This window comes from Ylistrum balloti, unplaced genomic scaffold, assembly GCF_031769215.1.
Source record: "Ylistrum balloti isolate Yb309-2 unplaced genomic scaffold, AGI_CSIRO_Ybal_v1 Utg369892, whole genome shotgun sequence".
In the NCBI taxonomy this organism is placed as follows: domain Eukaryota; kingdom Metazoa; phylum Mollusca; class Bivalvia; order Pectinida; family Pectinidae; genus Ylistrum; species Ylistrum balloti.
Window position 1 is genome coordinate 728,724 of NW_026782024.1, and position 24,674 is coordinate 753,397.

The window sequence follows — 24,674 nt, forward strand, 5'->3', positions numbered from 1 at the left end:
AAGCGACAAGCCGTCTGCTAACGAAGCCATGTAAACGTAAACGTTTGCGAAAAATGTGAATGAAGTGTTATATTTTTGTCAGCTATGTTTATCTCTCCCTTCTGGAATGGGCACGTTAGACAGCACCGACAACAATCATGATGCTGATAAGAAGACAGAAGACGATGGTTGTAAAAGTAAGATAAAATCCGTCCATGTATGCGTCCATTTAGGCCTACCGGTATAAATGTACGAAGTCATGCACTGAGCACTGCCGGATCATGTCTAACACCATATACACCACCTGTGACCAACACCCACAACTTATTCGACATTTATTTACCACGAGGGGTAATAGGACGACACTTTATCTTGATCAATGTTCTTCTCTTGCCTAGCATCTGTACTTGTTTACATGACCAGAACATGATGTAAACAAATTTGGTGACGTAATTACACATACATATGTACTAATACATGTAAATGCAGTCATTTACAAAAACAGACAATTTTGCACTAATTGTTTAGCGGCCATACTTAAATTGACTGTTTTGATTTCCACATGAGAGCTAGAAAAGATACTTTGTCAATAAAAATATCTTTTTATCAACTCAACAGTTCTCCTTCCATGCAGCGAGGAAAAAAAGCAACCAGCTGTTCAATGTGATGACATACACAATGTAAGACCTTTGTTGATATTGTTGGGGTGTTCGACACAATGCCATAAAACTCTTTATTACTGCACTCACCAAAAGTAGCCTCAGTATATATAGCATTATCCATGCATTCTGCAGATAGTATACCAGTATTATAAAACTTTAAGACTACTCAAAAAGAAAAGCTGTTAGCTTTTTGCATAATGACTTTGGCATATATACATGTAGATATATATGCTGGATACAAAAAAATGAGGATTATAAATATATATATTTTTTTCTGCCATTAACATAGACACTTCTTGACATCCGTTTTGTCACCAAGGTATGCACAAAATATTTTCGGTAACAATCTGCCAGTGCAACCTAAAGTAAAGGTGCAACAAGACATCTTGTAACACAAGTCAAAATCCAACCGTCAGCATTGGTTTTATTGAAAGTCTGTGTGGGCTTGAAATGAAAAAAATTTTGTTCCCTCTAAATGTCCTGTAATTTTGCATCTTGTTTTGAACTTTTGTTAGCATGAGACACCACATGAAAGCTTCAGAGGTTGGCCAAGCAGTCCGAATGCTGCAAGCAGGAGAGTCACAACAAACTGTGACTGCACACTTAGATGTGCCTTAGAGTGTCATTCCTTGATCAGTGATTCCTGATGAGCAAAAATGTTACTGATAAACCTCAGTGGGGTAGGCCACAGTGTCCAACAGCCATCAGGATTGTTATTCTAGCTCAAAATTCCACTGGCTTAAATAACAAGTTCCGTCAAGCAGCTGGAAGAATTTCTTCACAAACAGTAAGGAATAGACTTTACAGCTCTGGATTATGCACTCATACACCTGCTGTATGCTTGCGATTCACACATCATCATGGCTTGGCAGCATTGGGCAGCTGACCATGTGAATTGGTGGCAGCCTATTTGTTTTAGGGATGAGCCCAGGTTTTGTGTGGACTTTCATGATGGCAGGAGACATGTTTGGCATGGCAGGGTTAGAAAAATCCACTCGTCCGCTCGTCTAGACGAGCCAAACGTACTTGCGGGCGAGTGGTTTGTTTCAGCTACTTGTGTGGCGGGCAAGTGAAATTTGTAGGTCTGACTATTGATTTTTCCATGATAAATGACGTTTATCAACTTGAACACTCTTAAAACTAATTTAAATCCACTGATAGTGGATCAAATACATCTATGTAGTATCCTTGTTTACACCAGGTATGAAGACTCCGGCTGATCCAGACTACGCGAAAACCCATTACTTCACCACAAATGTTGTAAACAAGGTTGTTTTGTGTTCGTAGTTACTGTCAAAAAGTCAATGTTTTTGCTCGCATTAACAGTGAATTAAATATGAGTAAAACAATAAAAACAAGTGTTGAGTTCAGACATTTGATATAGAAATTGATAATAAAATTTGTGTTCCTTAAATTATGTTTTGTTGCCGATTTTCTTCAGGTGAGTAAATATTGGATTCGGGCAAGTGAATTTCAAATTTCACTTGCCCGACAGACGAGTTTGCTGAAAATATTTTTTTCTAGCCCTGCATGGGGTGGTATACTGACTGCTGCATTACTGTGCATGACCTTTTTGGTGGGGGCTTGGTTATGGCAGGGATAAGTTTTAATGGTCAGTCTGACCTGTACATGATTGGAGGTGGTAGCCTCTCAGTTTAATGGTAGTGGGATGAAATCCTTTATCCAAATGTAAGACCGTTTGCTCAACCACACGGAGCTACACTTGTTGATGAGTACCTTTAAGCAGAAACTATTAGGCTTGCCCAGTCTTTCACCCAACCTTAACTTGATCAAGCATGCATGGGAATATGTTACTGTAAAGCTTTATACCAATTGTCCATAGCTTCCTGTCAGCCGATAGGAGCTTGTTGTTGATTTTCATCAAGAATGGTCACTCCTGATCCGCAGCATCTTAAGCCATTATTGTGCTATTCTTAAAGCTGATGAAGGATGATGATCCTGAACAAGTGTTGTTATTTTTAGCGTAGGACTTCTTCTCAAGTTCCACTGCTGCCATTGAGCTGGATATTGGTGGGGATGTTAAAGAACATAAGACGACAAAAGTAATACCTTTTTCACCTTGACTGTGAAGTCACAGCCAGAGGGCTGCCATTGTTTAATATGATTGCACAATCATGGCTTCTCTGAACAACACATATTTGTACTGTTTATCTAGCTCTATCAGTGGGATTCAACTGAAACTTGCAAGAACTGATCCTGGCATGGTTCTGAGCATACTTGGTTTTCTTGTTGGATTTGTCCGAAATCAAAATTGGCTACCATCATAAAAAATATATTTTGTTCTTCTTCTCCAGTTCCATTATGTTGGTAATATTAAGATGAAATTAGATGGGAATGTTGTGAGAGCTGAATTGTCTGTTACTGCTAACACTCAGAATTGTTCCACTACCACTAATGCTATTTCATCATTGATAGCCAGGTGACCATCAAGGCCCACAGACCTCTTTGTACAAAGAATGCTACTTGAGCTGTAATAAGCATCTTTCCATCAATGTCATTAAACATTTGAATACAAAAGTAAAAGAATAAATTTTACATCATAATTCTATAAATATGACTGCTAGAACAACAGTAAAACCATGAAAAAAGACTCAGCTTCTGAATATTAACAATGTTTTCGGCAGTTTAGATAAACTTACATACTTTCAGTTAATTTTGGGAGGAAAGAGAATTGCTGCATATAAGAAATAGATCAGAACCCGTAAAACCAGAAATTGTTTCTTACCTGAATAGATTTTTTAAAATTTATTTTATATTTTTAAGTCTTAATTTCTTTTGTTTATTTTAGGTTTTAACCGGCGTCACAAAATCAAGCTCATTCAGAAAGCTATGGATTCCAGTCCAGTGGATACCAGGCAGCTTAAGAACCTCGCAATCATGTGGGGAGGTCTTCTCAGTGATGATATCCGTAAAAAAGCTTGGCCGAAACTTCTAGGTGTAGATGTGGATAACATTCCACCAAAGCCTGGTAAATTTTCCATTGTTTCAGTGACAATATTTGTAAAAAGACTTTACTTAAACTTCTAGATGTAGATGTGAATAACATTTCACCTAATCTTTTAAAGTTTTTCATGCTCAGTTGTTTTCATTAAGACGTTGATAATTGTATTTGTTGCGGTATTTGTTCACTCAGGGATACTTCATCCAATCAAACATTTGAACACACTTTCCAACTGAAAAATTGAAATGATTACATTTTGTACTGAAAGTGATTTGAGGAAAGCGATTATTAAATGACCTAAGATTAAAGTTTTATATGATATATTTACAGATCAAGAAATCCTACAGGGCCACAGGGACTACAATCAAGTTGTGTTAGATGTTAACAGAACACTAAAAAGATTTCCGCCAGGTACATCAAATTTTGTTGTCTTTGGTTGCTGATTGGTAAGGTTTGCCAGATCATTTTGTCATGTAAAAAGAAAATCTGTGGAAAATGGGTATTCTAGAATGACCTTTGACAATATATACTTAGGACAATCACCTATATCATTATACTTGGGGCTGTCAATAGGGATTGTGATCTCCATCAGTATGCTGGGGTGATGATTTCCATCAATATACTGGGGTTGTGACATATATCAATATATCGGGCTTGTGACCTCCGTTGATATACTGAGAATTGACACTTCCATCAGTATACTGGAGGTTGTAACCATCATCAGTATACTTGGGTTGTGACCTCTATCAATATATTGGGTGCTGTGACTTCCATCAGTATAATGGGGGCTGTGACTTACATCAATATTTTGGGGACTGTGACCTTCATCAATATTCTGAAAGTTGTGACCTCCATCAATATACTAGGGGGCTGTGATTTCATTAATATACTGGTGGTTGTGACTTTCATCAATTTTCTGGATCAGTATACTGGGTGCTGTGACTTCCATCAGTTTACTGGGGGCTGTGACTTACATCAATATTTTGGGGACTGTGACTTCCATCAATATTCTGGGGGCTGTGACTTCCATCAATATACTTGAGCTGTATGTGACCTCCATTGTCATACTGGAGGCTGTTACCTCCATTATTATCGAAAGGCAAATGATATTGAAATATTTGTTTTCGTGATTGATAGATACTAACATTTAGAAGGTCACTATAATTCATATATGGATTCTGTCAAGGACTTGTCCAGTTGTCATTCAGACTAGAATTTCATCAGCTAAGTCATCATTATATGATTTGTGTTCAAAGTTGTAAACATGTACAATTCATCATGACCCTAATTAGGCTATTGACAGTGGGCCAAAGGTTACCCGTATCCTGTCCAGGACAGCACTGTCAGTGGCTTTATCAGCATTTAAGTTGGTCTTTTCTGTGGAATGCTTATTGACAGTAATTAAAAAATAGAGGTAATACAGCTATCTGATAGCATTACTCTACTATATCAAGACGATGAGTACTTTGTGAATAGTGATGACCATGTTGACCCGTTATGAGAGAAATTCTTTGACAATTTCAACAAAAAGAAGTGCTGTAGGATCAATCATTTCAATATAAATTTTCACTCACATTTTGTTTGATTTCATGTTGTTCAGAGCCTAATAAATGACCTGGATGTGGAGTTAGTAAAATTTTCATATATAATGAAACAATGTTTTGAAGTATTATTAGGATTATGTGGTAAAAGTCATTGTTATTTTTCAATAGAGATTCTAATTCCAAGTTTTGAACCATGAAAGGATATACATGTTGTGTTTTTTCTGTGACATTTTTGTGTGTTATGTACATTTTTTTTAAATCAAATAAAAAGCCAGATTAATAAGCATAGAAATTGATCTCGTGTATTACAACTAACTTTTTCAGTTCAACTACCTGTAGTTTTTTGTTCCGTTCATGACATTGAAGAAATCAAGCCATTGAAGGCACCATTCTGATTCTCTGGTACATTAGTGTATAGTGACTGCCTTATGAAAGTTACATACATTATGAAATTGACATGAAAATGAATATTTGAATACCGATATGTAATTACAGTTTCTATAAAATTGACATCCGTAATATTTACCCATGGTGATTAGGCTTTACTCTGTAGTATACAGATTAGTCATTACTTACATCAGTTGTATATGAGGGATGTTTGCTATACATTCCTAATTTTTATATTAACATAATTTTAATGAAAAAGACATGTAAGAATCCAGATGTTAACCTGTTACATGAGATATATGTAATATATTTGTGAAATGTAAATAAAAGCATCAATTAACTGTAATTGTTTACTCATGGGACTATTTTGTTGTCATTGTTGTCATAGCATCTCCAATCTTCTGATATGATCTTGCAGTTTACTTCAACCCACTGTTTCTCTAAAAATATGCATAAGGTAATTTTATTTTAAATGTTTTAGGGATATGTTACATGGTTGTGAAGTGTAAAAATAAGGTTTTATTTGGTATGCTAGCGTGGCAATAAGCACCATGGAATTTGCAATTACCACAATATATATAAACACTTGCATGCATATACAGAAAAGAAAAACAATCCTTAAATGGTTTTCAACAAATGATGAATTCTGAAATAATTACACAAGCAAAATATTAGATTCACTTTGTAAGATGGTGGTGTGATAACATCTGCTAACAGATCCTTTGTTAAGTACAATGTAGTTGTAATATGATGTACTATTCGAAGGAGTGCACTCTAATAATTTATCTATTGGTCAGTCTGTCTAGACTAGGAATGTGGGTGTTCAAGGTTATCACACAGATGGATATACATAGGAAATAATTTGTCACCCAAATTATGGTGGGAGTGTTGTTTATTTTTTTACTCCTTTATGACTGTCATAATTGTATATGGACTTTATTAGCTAATTAGCTGAATGGAGGAACAAGAGGCCCCTAGGGTCTGTATCACTCACCTGGTTCACATTGCTGAAATTGCTATGTCAAAACTAAAGAAAAAGTGTTTAAAAGACTTGTATCTATTTCCCCAAGAAGGCACTGCCCATCTGCCCTAAAACAGAAAACAAAGTTATCTTCACTCAAGGATGCTTCAGGTCAAATTTGGGCAAAATTAATCCAATAGAAGAAGGATTTTAAAGAATATGCTCTATTTCCCCTTTTGAGCCCTGCCCCTCTTGTCAAGAATCATTGTTCATAAAAAATTAGTAGGATCCCCTTCACCCAAGCATGCTTCGGACCAAATTGGAACAGAATTCAAACATTCCTACAGAAGAAGAAAGATTTTATAGAATTTGGTCAATTTCCTCGTAGAGGCCAACCCAAATTGTCTCAAAAGGCAGAGACTCACTGTTCATACAGAACTATTTCCACTTTACCTAAGGATACTTCAAACCAAATTTAGTCAAAATCCAATCATTCCTACAAAAGGAGTAGGATTTTAAAGATTTTTTTCTGTTTCCCTTATTGGGCCTGGCCCCACCCACCTCAAGGGCCAGATACCCCACTCTTTATACAAAATTGAATCCCCTTCAGCTAAGAATACTTCAGACCAAATTTAGGCAAAATTGATACATTCCTACTGGAGGAGAATGATTTTCAAGAATTTGCTCTCTTTTCCTATTGGGGCCCCACCCATCTGACCCCATATGCTTTAGACCAAATTTGGGCAAACTTAGTAAACTAGTATTTGGGAAATTACATGCATACATGTATGTATGGCTGTAGTTAGTATCTACTGAAGATGAACATACTCTTTCATACAATCAAGATATACATGTGTTAAGATTTTAAACTCTTGTAAGTCTTATTTCTTCATCATAAGTGTATAAATGCACCTGCATTCATATGTCCAATATGTAATGACATGATTGTGAGATAAGATAGTAGATATGTGTCTGAAAAGTCTGCTGTTATATATTTGTCCTTGAGAAACTCTCTGTTCATGTGTGATGCATGTGATACATTCATTTACAACTTCAGGACTTTAGTGATAAATGATCCAAGATATATATGCTTTAATTGGAAGTGGTGTTTTCTTCTGTAAATGATAATTATCCATTCATAAATTGCTTATTACAAAAAATACAGAATTAATATAAATTGTCTTTTTCATACAAAATTTTATATCAGAATGAAAACAAAGATTGTCTTTCATAAACTTCATAATTTTTTCATCAACAATACTTTCATGTAGTGTCTTGAAAATTCTACAGCCATATTATGTGATTATTCCAGTAACTGATTACATCCTAACAACAAAACCGACAATTTACTGGTGATAAAGTATGGTTGGAAATGGAATCCAATATATCATTCTTGTCAGACTACTGTTTATGATTACTAACATACAAATATAGCTTGTTTTATATTTACACTCAATTTTTACATTATTACTACCGCATACGATAATGATCAGCTAATAACAAATTATAGTAGTATTTATTTAACATCAAATACAGAAATGTGTACATTATCAGGAACTCAGTATGATATAAGATTCATCAGGTCGTCATGAACAGTCATTTTAATGTAGGTTCTCATGGTAATCTCATGGAAATAGTTGATGGCTAATTCAATGAAACTTGTCTGCCACATGATATATGGAACAACTTGGAGAAAATCTCTTGCCCATAGTTACAATCATGAAGTCACAGGGTGGTACTTGATCTTGGTTTCCTTAGAAACACAAATCACCCTGGGTAGGGATCAGACCACAAACAGTGATTGGATCTTTATCTGAGAATGTATAAAGGGACATTGGACAACCTTGGGTTGTACTTGTAAGTAGTATACATTGTCTGAATCTGTTGTCCTATGCTGATTTGATTTTAGTCAGATATTTTGAACTTTTGAGTGACCTTTATTGCAACAACATTTGAACTTCTTTTAGTTTGACCTTGACTTGATGATGACTAAAGTCTAGACAGGGATAACAGACACTGTAAGAGTACATGTAGGTAATAGCCAGGTCATTTATTGGTTATCAATGGTGTGGGTATTTTTGTCTATTTATATTTAGGCCAAATAAACATATGATAAAAAAAAAATTAAAATCTGACTTTGTTGGTAGGTGTTGGTTTGAAAATATCAAAGCAGCTGCATGTTGTTGGAAAGTAGGTAGTTATAGACAGTTGTATGTTCTTAGATGATTGTTGGAGAGCATTTAAACCATTGTGTTGGTAGATGTTTGGTAGAGAGTATTTGAACAACAGTTTGTTGGTAGATGTTTGGTTAAGATTATTTAAACAACAGTTTGTCTATGGATGTTTGGTGGAGAGTATTTAAATGACATTTTGTTGGTGGATGTTTGTTGGAGAGTATTTAAATGACATTTTGTTGGTGGATGTTTGTTGGAGAGTATTAAAATGAGAGTTTGTTGGTAGATGTTTGGTTGGATAGTATTTAAATGACATTTTGTTGGTGGATGTATGTTGGAGAGTTTTTAAATGAGAGTTTGTTGGTAGATCTTTGGAGGAAAGTATTTGAACAGTTGTATGTGATTTGATTTGGTGTGAGAATACATGAACAGTAGTAAAAATGGTGGTTGATATTTGATGGAAAGTATTTGTTATATGTGTTTAAATTACAGTACTCTGTTCATGCTGATTGGAGAGTGCTTGAATAGCTGTGTGCTGGTAGATGTTGGTTATTAAATGTCTTTAAACAGTGTTGCATTAGTTGATGTTGATTGAAAATATCTGAACTGATTGTAGGTGTTGGTTGGGGATTATTTGAAGTGATGTTAGATGTTGATCGCAGTGTTCCAACAGTGTTGTTTTGGTAGATAATATTGGAATGTAAATCAATAGCATATGATGGTAGATGTTGGCCAAAGAGTTTTTAATAGCATTCATTAAAAAAAAATTCATTTCATTTATTCTACAACAATTGTGAAATAAGTTTATCAAACTTATATCAATCACTCTTGTTGGCTCAGATGGTCAGACGCCAGAGGTCTTAGTGTGGAACCAAAGTACCAGGGGAAAACCCACGTGGTCAGATAGGTGACCCCTGATACATAAGGTTATGAAAAGGTTAATCGAAGAAGTAATCAGAAATCGTACACAGTTGTGAATGGCTTATTCTCGATCACCAGACAGCTGAACTTGTATGTTTACTTTATCAGCTTATTAACCTTAGAGCTCCTGGCCTTGAGACAACTATTGCCAGATACTGGAAACTAATAAGGCCTTGAGCTGTTGTTATGTATGTCCATCTCAGATTTTGATGAGACACATACAATGAATAACATTGTTCATCTGTCTGTTGCTATAATTTTTTGTTTGTCTGACTGAGGTCTCTTCATTTTTCAGCTAATTAATACAAACTGAATTTTGAGTGGCATTTCAAATTGTTACAATTTGTGGAAGAGTTATTGCACATTTCTATCTCCTCTTGTAAGTAACACCTGTCTTTGTCAGTGTCCTTTCATCTTTATTCCTTGAGGAATTTTTTATCAATTTTCATACATCTCTTTTAAAAGGAACATAATATCTCAGATGAGCTTGAATTTCAGAGTTCTAACGTCAAGTTCAAATCACCATTACTACCGAGATTTATTGTCAGCACTTTAGCTGATCTTCTGTCTGTTGGGGATTTTGATAAGACTTCATACCCTTATCAAAGGACTATGATATCTCGGATGGGTCTGAGTTTTAGAGCAGAAGGTTCAAGGACATCTTGGTTGTTGTAACCACTTTTGGAAAATCGTCATCAGTGCTTCAGCTGATTTATTTCTTAAGACTTTTTTTTCAGTGTTGTAGAATCAAGGTTAAGGTTGTTGCTACTATTTTTTGATATTCTTTGCCATGTACTAACTAATTCTGTAGAGGAGTTTTGGCCCTTCCTCTTGATCATGTCTGAAGATTTTTGTTTCAATTTTTAATAATTTTTTTTGAAGCATAGTAGATCTTCTCAACATAACTTGTAAAAATGTAGTTGTGTTGCTTTTCTCTGTCACATTATGACAGTTATTCCTTAATCTTCAGTATACAGGTAAGCTCTTTGTGAAATCCATTGTGCCATAGTTGACCTTTTTTCCAAATATTAAACTATATTATGAATATACACTAGTGTTTTCTTAATGGCTATGTGACCATTCAATTTTCTATCAAAAACACCGTAGTTCTTATTACAAGCTCCAAGTTGATGTAGTGGTCTGTCAATTGAATCTTTGATTCATCATGGCCTGTCTAAATCTTTCAGGCATTTGTTGAAGTTTACAGAGAAGAAAATGATAATTTATCATGTATATTACAATGAACTGCATTAAAATAATATTATTTTATATACATTCAGTAGCTAGGCATTTTATATGAATATCCACTGTTAATTACTTTGATGAGTGCTTTGAGTCTAAATATTCATTTCAGGTTAAGAAAAGCTGTAGTTATTCAGCACTAATTCAACCAGAAAGTTGTTAGTGTTGTGCAAATTTTGTATATTTGAAGGGTAGTCCAACACCTCCAGAACAGGTGACAATTTTTGTACAGTATTACATTACAAATAATTATCTCTATATTATTATGTTAGGTATGGAGGAAGAACATCGGATGTCACTACAAGATAAACTTGTTGACCTCATCATGAGAGTTCTCGTTATACACCCAGAGTTACACTACTATCAGGTAAGCGTGATTGTTATCAGTAATGGCTGTGTAGTCTTTCATGTTTATGACAGCCAAGAGTAGACAATAAAAATTACTTACAGCCATACACCATTCAACAAATCTCAGTTACAAGTACCTCTAATCTGTATACTTTATGAAGTGTATGTAATTTAATGTTTTAGATTATATTGACATGTCACTGTGCAATATACCCTTACACAATTTTCATTCATGCCAATAAGAAATTGATTGTGATGCCTTAATATGAACAATGATGTCATGAAATAGATAGTGGCATTATATTACATCATGAATTGAACATGGCACAACAAAAAAGTTGCTTCCGTTTAATTTTGTCCTCCACATTTTGACTTTAAAACCTGTCTTTTCTGTTCTGAGTTATGTGATAAAAAGTATCTTAAATTTGTTCTAATTATAAATGAGTTATGAAAATGAAACTCGTCTCCAAGTCAAAGTGAGTGTGCCCAGGGATAGTTTTGCATTCATGTCACACACCTAATTGGAATGTTAAGTTTAGATAATGAAAGGATGCCAAAAACTCACAGTAATATAACTAATGTAGATGTTTGAGCAGAAGTGACTTAACAATTAAGTGGGAATGTCTTTTTTCTTCCAAATTTGCCTGAATGATTGATCATGTGGTAAAAAAACATAGAACTAGATTCGCTTCAGTTTGACATGAAATTGATAAAAGTGGTCACCAATTTTGAGCTCCCTGAAGAAAGAGCATTAGTTGTAGCTTGGTCTGTTTGTCCACCTTTCAATTCATCATAATTATGTCAGGAACATATCACAAAAAATTAGAGGTATCAACATGAAACTTCTAGCATTTATTCATTTTAACTTTCCAAAGGCATACTGGAATTAGTTTTGAAATCTTTTTCTCATTTCATCAATTACATACCAGATTTGTATATTAATATACCTAGATTATTTCCTGTTTATACAAGTGATTGGTTATCAGTTGTATTTAAAATAGACATGAGATAGTGTTATGAACTAGATCATCTGATAGTTTATTTACACTTGTCTGAGAGATATATCATAGAGATAAAGCCTAATTGCATTTACAATAATATCTATCATACTGTATGCTTATCAGAGCAACAAAAGGATCAAGGAGCTTCATGTCTTACTTTGTACCCTACCAGTTTATAATGGGCAGAGAGTGAAACATTTTATGAGTGATAGATAATTTTGATAGTTACTGTAGCGATGAGTTAAATTTACTATATGTATAAAATTCTGTAGTTTATATGGGAGAGATGAAATCAACAGTTTTCATACATGGGAATAATGTAATCAATAGTCATTGGGAGGGATGAAATCTATATATTTCTATATGGAAATATTCAAATCTATTGTTTATATATTAAACTGAAAAAAATCTTCAATTTATATGTGAGGGGTGAAAAATATCATATGAGAATGATGAAATCTGTTGTTTTATATATACAGGAGTGATGAAGTGTATAGTTTCTACATGAGAGTGATGAAGTCTATTGTTTATATACAAGATTGATGAAATGTATCTTTTCTATATGTGAGGGGTGAAAAATATCATATGAGAATGATGAAATCTGTTGTTTTATATATACAGGAGTGATGAAGTGTATAGTTTCTACATGAGAGTGATGAAGTCTGTTGTTTATATACAAGATTGATGAAATGTATCTTTTCTATATGAGAGTGATTAAGTCTATTGTTTATATGTAGGAATGATGAAATGTATAATTTCTGTATGAGAGTGATGAAGTCTTGTTTATATGTAGGAGTGATGAAATGTATAATATCTATATGAGAATGATGAAGTCTTGTTTTTATGTAGGAGTGATGAAATGTATAATATCTATATGAGAGTGATGAAGTCTTGTTTTTATGTAGGAGTGATGAAATGTATAATGTCTATATGAGAGTGATGAAGTCTTGTTTTTATGTAGGAGTGATGAAATGTATAATATCTATATGAGAGTGATGAAGTCTTGTTTTTATGTAGGAGTGATGAAATGTATAATGTCTATATGAGAGTGATGAAGTCTTGTTTTTATGTAGGAGTGATGAATTGTATAATGTCTATATGAGAGTGATTAAGTCTGTTGTTTATATGTAGGAGTGATGAAATGTATAATATCTATATGAGAGTGATTAAGTCTGTTGTTTATATGTAGGAGTGATGAAATGTATAATATCTATATGAGAGTGATGAAGTCTTGTTTTTATGTAGGAGTGATGAAATGTATAATATCTATATGAGAGTGATGAAGTCTTGTTTTTATGTAGGAGTGATGAAATGTATAATATCTATATGAGAGTGATTAAGTCTTGTCTTTATATGAAATGTAGTCTTGTTTTTATGTAGGAGTGATGAAATGTATAATATCTATATGAGAGTGATGAAGTCTTGTTTTTATGTAGGTATGATGAATTGTATAATGTGTATATGAGTGTGATGAAGTCTTGTTTTTATGTAGGAGTGATGTGAGAATGATGAAGTCTTGTTTTTATGTAGGAGTGATGAAATGTATAATATCTATATGAGAGTGATGAAGTCTTGTTTTTTATGTCTATATGAGAGTGATGAAGTCTTGTTTTTATGTATAATGTATAATGTCTATATGAGAGTGATGAAGTCTTGTTTTTATGTAGGAGTGATGAAATGTATAATATGTATATGAGAGTGATGAAGTCTTGTTTTTATGTAGGAGTGATGAAATGTATAATGTCTATATGAGAGTGATGAAGTCTTGTTTTTATGTAGGAGTGATGAAATGTATAATATCTATATGAGAATGATGAAGTCTTGTTTTTATGTAGGAGTGATGAAATGTATAATATCTATATGAGAATGATTAAGTCTTGTTTTTATGTAGGAGTGATGAAATGTATAATATCTATATGAGAATGATTAAGTCTTGTTTTTATGTAGGAGTGATGAAATGTATAATGTCTATATGAGAGTGATGAAGTCTTGTTTTTATGTAGGAGTGATGAAATGTATAATATCTATATGAGAGTGATGAAGTCTTGTTTTTATGTAGGAGTGATGAAATGTATAATTTCTGTATGAGAATGATGAAGTCTTGTTTTTATGTAGGAGTGATGAAATGTATAATTTCTGTATGAGAATGATGAAGTCTTGTTTTTATGTAGGAGTGATGAAATGTATAATATCTATATGAGAGTGATGAAGTCTTGTTTTTATGTAGGAGTGATGAAATGTATAATGTCTATATGAGAGTGATGAAGTCTTGTTTTTATGTAGGAGTGATGAAATGTATAATGTCTATATGAGAGTGATGAAGTCTTGTTTTTATGTAGGAGTGATGAAATGTATAGTCTCTATCAGAGGTATATAACTGTTATGATGACATCACAGTTATGATACATAAAATATACCTGTAAGGGTTAGTAGAGTTATGCTGTTTATAGCATTTATCTTGTGGCTGAGAAAGTCTAATATATGGAGAAAACATGGTCAGTGTCTTAAACATAAGCTGTATTTTGGCGAGGATGAAGAAAGACAAAAGTAGTGAGCCACTTTTATCTTTCTGTCCCACTTATTTTAACAACTATTTATATTTCTAAATGTAATATTCAAGTAAATTCAGAGAGTAATTCTGTTGAATTATGCCATGTGCTAAAATACAGCTGTTTTCCGTCACTGCCCAATACAGCAAAAATACATGTGGCAGGTGTATTCTGACAATGGCACTTATCGGACAGATGAACCATGCAATAATAATGAAGCATGGTTAATGGGGCTTCTCTCTAGAGATACATATTTTAGACACAGAAATGTTGAAGCTTTTTTTTATACCTTTCTCATGATGATTTCAATTTTTCTAACAGGGTTACCATGATATCTGTGTGACATTCTTGCTTGTTGCTGGAGAGGATGTAGCCTTTGCTCTCATGGAGTGGCTGTCTGTGAATCATCTCAGGTATATACAACCACTTGTCAATAAAAAATTAATCTCTACAACACAAGTGTCACATGCAGTGACCATGTACCACATAGACTGTAACTTAACAACAGTGGATCACCTAAACTGTCACTTAACAACAGTGGATCACCTAAACTGTCACTTAGTAACAGTGGATCACCTAAACTGTCACTAAGTAATAGTGAATCACCTAAACTGTCACTAAGTAACACTAGATCACCTCAACTGTCACTAAGTAACTGTGGATCTCCTAAACGGTCACCAAGTAACAGTGGATCACCTTAGCTGTCACTAAGTAATAGTGAATCACCTAAACTGTCACTAAGTAACAGTGGATCACCTCAACTGTCACTTAGTAACAGTGGATCATTGCGAATGTCACTAAGTAACAGTGGATCATCTCAAATGTCACTTAGTAACAGTGGATAATCTCAAATGTCACTTAGTAAAAGTTTGATCACATGGTCATGTATTCATCTTTCACCTGGGCCACTGGTACTGGCCTCTCTTATCTGACGTGAAAAGGTTCTGGGATATCCCTGGGTGCTCGGATTTCCTTCCTAAGTTAGACCCCTGGACTCATGCTTCAATCAAGAACAATAGGTTTGATAGTTTATTATATTGATGTATTAATTTTTGTGTTTTAAGGGACTTCATGGATTCTAACATGGATAGGACCAAACATATACTGAATTACCTGTATCCTATTGTGGGCAAGTCTAAACCACAATTGCGGGACTTCATGGAGGAGTAAGTGATGCTTTTTATAAAAAGAGTACACTAGTGAACACATGTCTCACTCATTGTTAGTTATGATTTCTATTCCAATGTTAGGTTGATATTAAGTCAGGACAGACATTGAGTCTGTTTACATCATCTGAATTGGTTAATCAAATCACAGATTTATTAAGTAAAGTTCAGTGGTTGACTTCATATTCATCTATCATATGTACAGGTCAGAGGTTGGGTCCGTGTTCAGCCTGAGTTGGTTGATCACATGGTACGGACATGTACTAGATGACCTACGACACATCGTGCGGTTATATGACTTCTTCATCGCTTGTCATCCTCTCATGCCCATATACCTAGCAGCTGTTGTAAGTATGATTGTCCCATAACTCTACAGTAAACAGCACTTTGATGTCCATTGTAGCAGTAGATATAGACACTGGTGACTTCAGTCTCTCAAATTGTAGTTGAATCTGACAGATAAAAAGCTGTATAGGATAAGAAAAATTCCTCAGAGAAAAGGAATGTCAGACCATTTGTAGGAGACTACTCTATGTAGGGAAACTTCTGAGGTAGTTCAACTTTTGTCTTTTTCGCATTTCTGCAAAGAATGCAAAAATAAGAGGTGGGCTAAAGTTTGTTATCAAAATTAAAATATATGGTTATACCTATGTATTTAAGGACAATTTAAACACTTGAAGAAAATGAAGTTTTATGTGAGAGCAGATATATTCCTAGGTGTTTCTGTGCTAACAGTGTATGTTGATAAATTCTACATTACATTTACTGAGCTTTTATTCCTTTCAGATTGTGTTGTACCGTGAAAAAGAGATTCTGTCCAGTGAGTGTGATATGTGTGTGTTACATGGACTTTTGTCGAAGATTCCAGACAATTTACCATTTGAGCTTCTGATTCGAGAAGCAGGGGACCTGTTTATCCAGTACCCACCTACTCAGCTGGCTAATGAGGCCATCAACTCCTACAAGAGAAAAGCGTAAGTCTATCCAACTCCAATACAAAGGATAGTTCCCACAGCTGTCATATACACTATGTATTACAATTAATTTCACTTTGTTATCTGAATTTAACAAATAAGAGCATTTATGAATTGGTACATCATCTGATGCCCCATGCCCACTTAAAGCCTTATTTTGAAAATGAAAAACCATTAACCACATATTTACAGTAAGTTTGCAGGACTTTCTAGAAAAACAAGGTCTTCTGTCTTAGCTAATGTGATATTACAATTTTCCATGAATGTAATTGCAACAGTGAATTGTTTCATTCATTTGTATGTTCAAGTTGTCTCCCTTAGAACATTTTTCAATTGTCTGTTTACAGGTTGGTTGTGACGGGTAAGAAATCAATACAGAAATATGCGACACAGCGGGGTGCAGGTGGCTCCTGGTTTTGGCGGTACTTGGCACCAGATGTGGGAGGAGGTTACTTCAGGGTCACAGCATTCGTTGTTGTAGCACTGCTATCATCAGCAGCATGGAACATGTGGGCAACACGCGAGTGGTGAAGATATTGCTGACTGGAAAACGGAATCTAGTCTCAAAAACAGATTATAAACATAAGTGTTAACTGAAAATCTGCTTTGTGATTTCTCTGTTGATATTTTATACCCTTCATTGTAGAGTTGCATGTTGACCTACAGCTTAAACATTCATGTATACATACAAAGTATTGTCTAATGTTGACATACAAAGTATTGTCTAATGTTGACATAGGAAATATTGTCTAATGTTGACATACAAAGTATTGTCTTATGTTGACATACAAAGTATTGTCTAATGTTGACATAGGAAATATTGTCTAATGTTAACCTACAAAATATTGTCTAATGTTGACATACAAAGTATTTTGTATTGTCTAATGTTAACCTACAAAATATTGTCTAATGTTGACATACAAAATATTGTCTAATGTTGACATACAAAGTATTTTGTATTGTCTAATGTTGACATACAAAGTATTGTCTAATGTTGACTTACAAAGTATTGTCTATTGTTGATATACAAAGTATTGTTAATGTTAACATACAAATAATGTCTAACATTGACATGCATTATATCAATTAAATGTTATTTTTCAGTGTATGGTCCAATATATTAGGATCATTAAGGAGAATTTCGATTCCTGAATTGCAATGATTTGAATGCGTTTGTTTTTGTTTTAAACGTCGCTTGTTTTCCATCGTTAATAATGTTACATCAATTCATTCCTGGTATTGTACATATGTATAAGTAAAGCTAACAATACTCAATAAGTGCTATGGGCATCATCAATAGTTTTGGTGGGAAGAGTAGCGAAACAAGCACAATTACATAAGCACGCCTGAATCATCACTAGAGTTTAAGTTATAATAAAATGTGAAAATGTGGACCTGAGTATTTTCATTGTTCATGCTGCTTACTATTTTATGAATTATTTTGTTTTTGTGATGAAATGATGAAATTAGTGGTAGAGGTAAAAAAAAAATCACATCTTGATCACACTGGGTATATGGTATAACACAACATGGTCATGGTATGGCAGTATATTGTGAGGTAGATAAATCATACACAATGTCAGATCACTGCTAGAGTGTATTGTAGGGAAGATAACTCATACACAATGTCAGATCACTGCTAGGGTGATATTGTAGGGAAGATAAATCATACACAATGTCAGATCACTGCTAGGGTGATATTGTAGGGAAGATAAATCATACACAATGTCAGATCACTGCTAGGGTGATATTGTAGGGAAGATAAATCATACACAATGTCAGATCACTGCTAGGGTGATATTGTAGGGAAGATAAATCATACGAAATGTCAGATTACTGCTAGGGGTGATATTGTAGGGAAGATAAATCATACACAATGTCAGATCACTGCTAGGGTGATATTGTAGGGAAGATAAATCATACGAAATGTCAGATCACTGCTAGGGTGATATTGTAGGGAAGATAAATCATACACAATGTCAGATCACTGCTAGGGTGATGTTGTAGGGAAGATAACCATCACACAATGTCAGATCACTGCTAGGGTGATAATGTAGGGAAGATAAATCATACACAATGTCAGATAACTGCTAAGGTGTATTGTAGGGAAGATAAATCGTACACAATTTCTTGTTCTTTTTCCTTTTATTCCACCATCATCAGATCCTTGGCTGTACAAAAATCTCCTTGCTTCCATGGTCTGTTCATCCATTTGTTGTCAGATGGCCATCTTTGCTTTTGGTTTTCTTGAAGTGTTGGACAGATTTCCACAAATGTGTATGTTACTCTTACACATGAGCTATGCCCTGTTTATTTTGGAACTTAGGAAAACAAAATGGCTGACATATGGCCATATTGGATTTGACAGTTAAAGATTACCACAATATCTGAAGAGGAATTTTAAATTTCACATACTGAAGAGCAAAAACAGAAGAAAGAACTGTCAAACAAATATGGGTGTCAAGATCCCTCTAGAATCTCTTGTTTACAACTTATACCACACAACATAATACAGCTGTGTATGCCATGGCTAGTTTCTACATTAAAGGTAGTGGCAGCCTTATTGTTTTCCTGATGTGGATGTGAACTTATACTATAAATATTTAACATTACAACCTTTTCCATACTGATTGGGTACATGCAAATGTGTGTATGTTTGTGTTGTGATTTATAAACATCTTTTCATAAGTACTAGAAATCATGAGAACAGTCATAGCTATATAATGGTGTTAGTGATGTCAATAAATGTAGGTAATTGATATGTGTATACTTCTCAAGAAATGTAGGTCAGTCTCTTGGCAGATGTATTCCTTGTGTAGATATTTTTGAAGACTAAGTCAGACCACAAAGAGACATAATAGGACCAGGTAATTATTGTCACAATTAATCATTTATATAGTAAAATCAGCACTGACTTCAGTGTTTTTGTTTAGTGTTTTGTTGAGGTCACACTAACATTTTTAATGAGGTTACTTAGACAAGGGCACCTGTTCCCTGGTTAATTAAACAATGTTACTTGTTTAAGCACCTGTTGATATTTAGTGGTATTAATGAATAGTAACCATATTAATACACTACCATTATCAATGATATGTTACTAATATTTTACAGTTATACCATGAAAACTGGTTATCCATTTTCATACAGCAATATTATTTACAAAGCATTGGAGAAAAATGGTGTAAAGAGGCTTTGTTTCAACAGCATTATTTCCCAATATACACTTGTTTTGTCCTTCCATTTTACTTCACATCCAGCAGTGTGATGCTGTACATGTATTGTTAAGTAACAGTCTTGCTGCTTTCGGGTATAAACTACAATAAGATCTTAACTACACATAATGGGAGACAATCAAAATCTAGTGTTGTAGTTGTTTAGACACATATCAAATCAGGAAGAGATCTACTGGTCCCATTTTGTCTCTGTTGAGGTGATCATCAACACCTACTGTAACTTTCATACATATGTCAACATGTTTAATATGTTATAAAACATATGTTGAATATATCATACAACATCATACAGCTGTTATTCTCGCCTGGAGCTTGATTTTCTTGATGGGTTTTCAAACTTCAACCATGCTGTTATGGTGGTTCAAAAGTTTGAAATATTACATTCATTATTCTCTTTAAAAAGAGCTTAGATTTAAAGTATGGTTGAAACAAGTCTTAAAATTGTCAATTCTAACAAGCCGCAAGATTAAAAATGAAACATCTGTGACAATTTCAATTATATATTAAAGTCTATATATCACATACATATGTGATATCACTTCAACTTATCAAATACAATGTAACCTTGTTTTCAGTTTATAATACCAATTACATCAAATGGTTTATGAACGAATGTTCATTGACACCTTCAGATCTGTTATAAGGTTGTTGATTCCTGCTATTTTCATTTCTAGATCACAAATGAATTAACAGGTCACCATACTTAAGTTTTGTTTAGTAAATGTCTTCTACATTTCTCAATCTCATATCACCTGTTTTTGCCAACTTTTTTTTGATGCTGATACCAGGCTTGAAATGTGATTAATTATCATAATACCGGTGAAAGTGGAATATTCGAAGGAAATGAAACACCCTGAAATATATAATATAGTATTTACTTGGTTTATGGGATATTTCTTTACATAGTTGACACATTATGTCCTGAATGTAGCCATTTAGAATGGCGGCATTAATTTGCTGTTTTCTTAGAACATAGGATTCAGTGAAATATGCAGGTTTCTTCAAGCACCTATGAAGTACAAGATTAGTTAAGGTATTCTGACTCTATACTTAATGTCTTATATAACTTCATACAATTTACTAAACTACGTGTTATAATGTGCCATTACTGTAGATAAGTTTGATGAAGAGTATGTTAGTTTGACTAGATCTGTTGTACCAGAACACGCTTGCCTTTTGCTATCACATTTATGATGCCTCCTCCCTACACAAATATCAGAGACAATCTGACCCAAATGACCAGTACTGTTGCTATGGGAACATTTATTACAAATCAATTACGTTGTTGTATTACTTCATGTGCAATAAACAATGCCTACATAATTAGCCGTTTTGTGTGTTTTGTGGTCAATAAAATTAAACATAATGTTTTAAATATGACATATTAGATATTTGGGTACCACAGAGAGCAATTTCACTGGTTTAAAGAGTCCCCTTGGCGATGTAACTCATAAAGTACATAAGTGACAGACGTTTTACTGTGGTTTCCACTCAAATAAAAGGACATATGATGCCACCATTTACCACTTACCCTGCAGACATGAGTGATAACAAAAACTGGTTTATCATGTTTGGAATTATCAAAGTCAGAAAGGTTAAAACGACCTAAACAATGCTTGATAGAAAGTGTCGTTTAACTTTGCATAATTTCACCAGGTTGGATGTTCAATCCGATTTGGTTTTGACAGCTATTTGACAGGTTTGAATATTTTCAAAGCTGAGAGGGAGACGTACTAAAATGTGAGGAAAAAAAACCAAAAGAAATGATGAGTTTTACAAATCACATGATTTTCATTGAACGCCAACTAAAACATTTCCCATAGATCAATGTGTTGATAAGATTTCATGTCTACCTTGATATATGATAGACAAAAGGATGTAAAGTTTCTGACTGATGAATGAAGATTCCAGCCTAGGTTGACATAGATCAAGATATACCACTGGGCAAAGATGATCATCTTCACCCCTACCTGAGACCCCTTATCTCACCAACAAAGGGATGGATGTTTATTTTTCTCTTATCCTGGCTTTATCATCTTTATCAGGAATGAACTATTCTGTTATTTCCCCAGTTGTGGTGATGCTGTAGTGAGAAGTGACTCCCTTTCCCCTGAGTGTGGGGTGGTGATGCTGTAGTGACTCCCTTTCCCCTGAATTTGTGGTGGTGATGCTGTAGTAGGTGGTGACTCCCTTTTCCCTGAGTGTGGGGTGGTGATGCTGTAGTGAGTGGTGACTCCCTTTTCCGCGAGTCTGTGATGGTAACGCGCTAGTGACTCCGTTATACTTGTTTTTTTCCCCGATAATCCCGATTGCGTGAATTTGGGACAGTGTGGAGCAGTGACGCGGAAATAACTTTACATTCCGTAAGTATATAGCGTTACGCAATGACACTACTGACTCTCCGTCCCTTGAGTGTGAGACGGTAACACACTAGTGACTAGCTCCCCGTTCCATGAGTAACTGGCGGTAACATGATAGCGACTTCCCGTACCTTCAGTGTACTACATTGACACCAGTGACTTTCTTTCTCCTGGTTGTGAGACGGTAATGCAATATAGTGACTAGGTCTTCGTTCCATGACTGTGTGGCGGTAACGCGGTAGTGACTTCTCGTTCCTTCGGAGTGCTGCAATTACACTAGTTACTCACCGTTCCCCGAGTGTGTAACAGTTCCTCGTTCCGTGAGTGTATGGCGGTAACAGCGTTATCTGGTAATGCAATAGCCTCCTGTTCCGTCTATGTGTGTGTGGTAAATTATCGCCATATCGTGAGTGTGTGACGCTCTATGGTGACTACCGTTCCGGCGATTGAGAAAGTGTTGCCCTGTCCGTTTGTGTATCGGGGTCAATAGCTCATGTTTCACGGGTTTTCTATCGAATTTTGCACTGGGTTGCCCCGCATAGATTTACTAGAGTTACGTATCCTCATGACATGTGTCCCTATTAATTTTTAGATTAATCAATTATCCATATTTCCCTCGTGGTCCCAAACGACTGCTACAATAACAGGGGCCGCACTTCAATACATTAACGCGGTATGTACCTAATTTTATCTCTCCAGTGACGCAGAAAACAGTTGAGAGGGGACTACTCAAACGGCCCACGTGACTGTAGTGTTGGGCAGCGAGCACGAGTGACCGATATAGTATGAAGTCAATTAATGAAAAGGTATTATTTGTAAATTGCCATACATCTGGTGATAGTGACAAAGGACCCCCACCTGTAGCACCTATGGAGCTATGCTTTTCATCCTGAAGTCACGCGTACAATGTGAAGAACACCACTATCGGTTTGAAACAAACGTTCCGCGAGTACAGAAAAGTATCAAAACAATGTTTTAACGGTACATCTCCGGGTCAAGCACTATGTAGTTTGGAATGAAGGTACGCTTGTTGCTCACCGAGACGACTTGAAGGTACAGTTGTTGCCCACCGCGAGAACAGGGAGGAATACATATCCTCCACCGTGACGACATGAAGATATGAACATGAGAAGAGACACTTGTCGCCCACCACGAAGACATGAACATGAGGAGGAACACTTGTCGCCCACCACAAAGTATGAACATGTTAAGAAACACTTGTCACCCACCACAGAGATATGAACAAGTTAAGAAACACTTGTCACCCACCATGAAGACATGAATATGTTAAGAAACACTTGTCACCAACCATGAAGATATGAACATGTTCAGAAAGACTTGTCACTCACCATGAAGACATGAACATGTTCAGAAACACTTGCCACCCACCATGAAGACATGAACATGTTAAGAAACACTTGTCACCCACCATGAAGACATGAACATGTTAAGAAACACTTGTCAGCCACCATGAAGACATGAACATGTTAAGAAAGACTTGTCACCCACCATGAAGACATGAACATGTTAAGAAACACTTGTCACCCACCACAGAGGTATGAACATGTTAAGAAAAACTTGTCACCCACCATGAAGACATGAACATGTTAAGAAACACTTGTCACCAACCATGAAGATATGAACATGTTAAGAAACACTTGTCACCCACCACAAAGATATGAACATGTTAAGAAACACTTGTCACCCACCACAGAGGTATGAACATGTTAAGAAACACTTGTCACCCACCATGAAGACATGAACATGTTAAGAAACACTTGTCACCAACCATGAAGATATGAACATGTTAAGAAACACTTGTCACCAACCATGAAGATATGAACATGTTAAGAAACACTTGTCACCCACCATGAAGACATGAACAAGTTAAGAAACACTTGTCACCCACCATGAAGATATGAACATGTTAAGAAACACTTGTCACCCACCATGAAGACATGAACAAGTTAAGAAACACTTGTCACCCACCATGACGATATGAACATGTTAAGAAACACTTGTCACCCACCACGAAGATATGAACATGTTAAGAAACACTTGTCACCCACCACAGAGACATGAACATATTAAGAAACACTTGTCACCCACCATGAAGATATGAACATGTTAAGAAACACTTGTCACCAACCATGAAGACATGAACATGTTAAAAAACATTTGTCACCCACCATGAAGACATGAGTAACCAAG

The 24,674-nt window shown here is 35.0% G+C and overlaps 1 protein-coding gene across 1 annotated transcript; it reads left to right on the forward strand.

Moving 5' to 3' along the window:
- The first annotated feature begins 39 nt into the window (after window positions 1-39).
- Window positions 40-21,426, forward strand: LOC132546463 (TBC1 domain family member 20-like). The gene is made up of 9 exons (XM_060210179.1): window positions 40-176; window positions 3,451-3,630; window positions 3,934-4,014; window positions 11,105-11,199; window positions 15,052-15,143; window positions 15,795-15,896; window positions 16,102-16,243; window positions 16,683-16,870; window positions 17,218-21,426. The coding sequence occupies exons 1-9, from the start codon at window positions 107-109 to the stop codon at window positions 17,399-17,401; spliced, it is 1,134 nt and encodes a 377-aa protein (XP_060066162.1). The 5' UTR covers window positions 40-106; the 3' UTR covers window positions 17,402-21,426.
- Window positions 21,427-24,674: the final 3,248 nt, after the last annotated feature.

Excerpts from the sequence above, each read along its gene's own strand:
- LOC132546463 (XM_060210179.1), top strand. The coding sequence starts at position 107 with ATGGGCACGTTAGACAGCACCGACAACAATCATGATGCTGATAAGAAG. Across the intron at positions 177-3,450 it reads AGAAGACGATGGTTGTAAAA|GTTTTAACCGGCGTCACAAA; the intron begins GTAAGATAAAAT and ends TGTTTATTTTAG. Across the intron at positions 3,631-3,933 it reads TAACATTCCACCAAAGCCTG|ATCAAGAAATCCTACAGGGC; the intron begins GTAAATTTTCCA and ends ATATATTTACAG.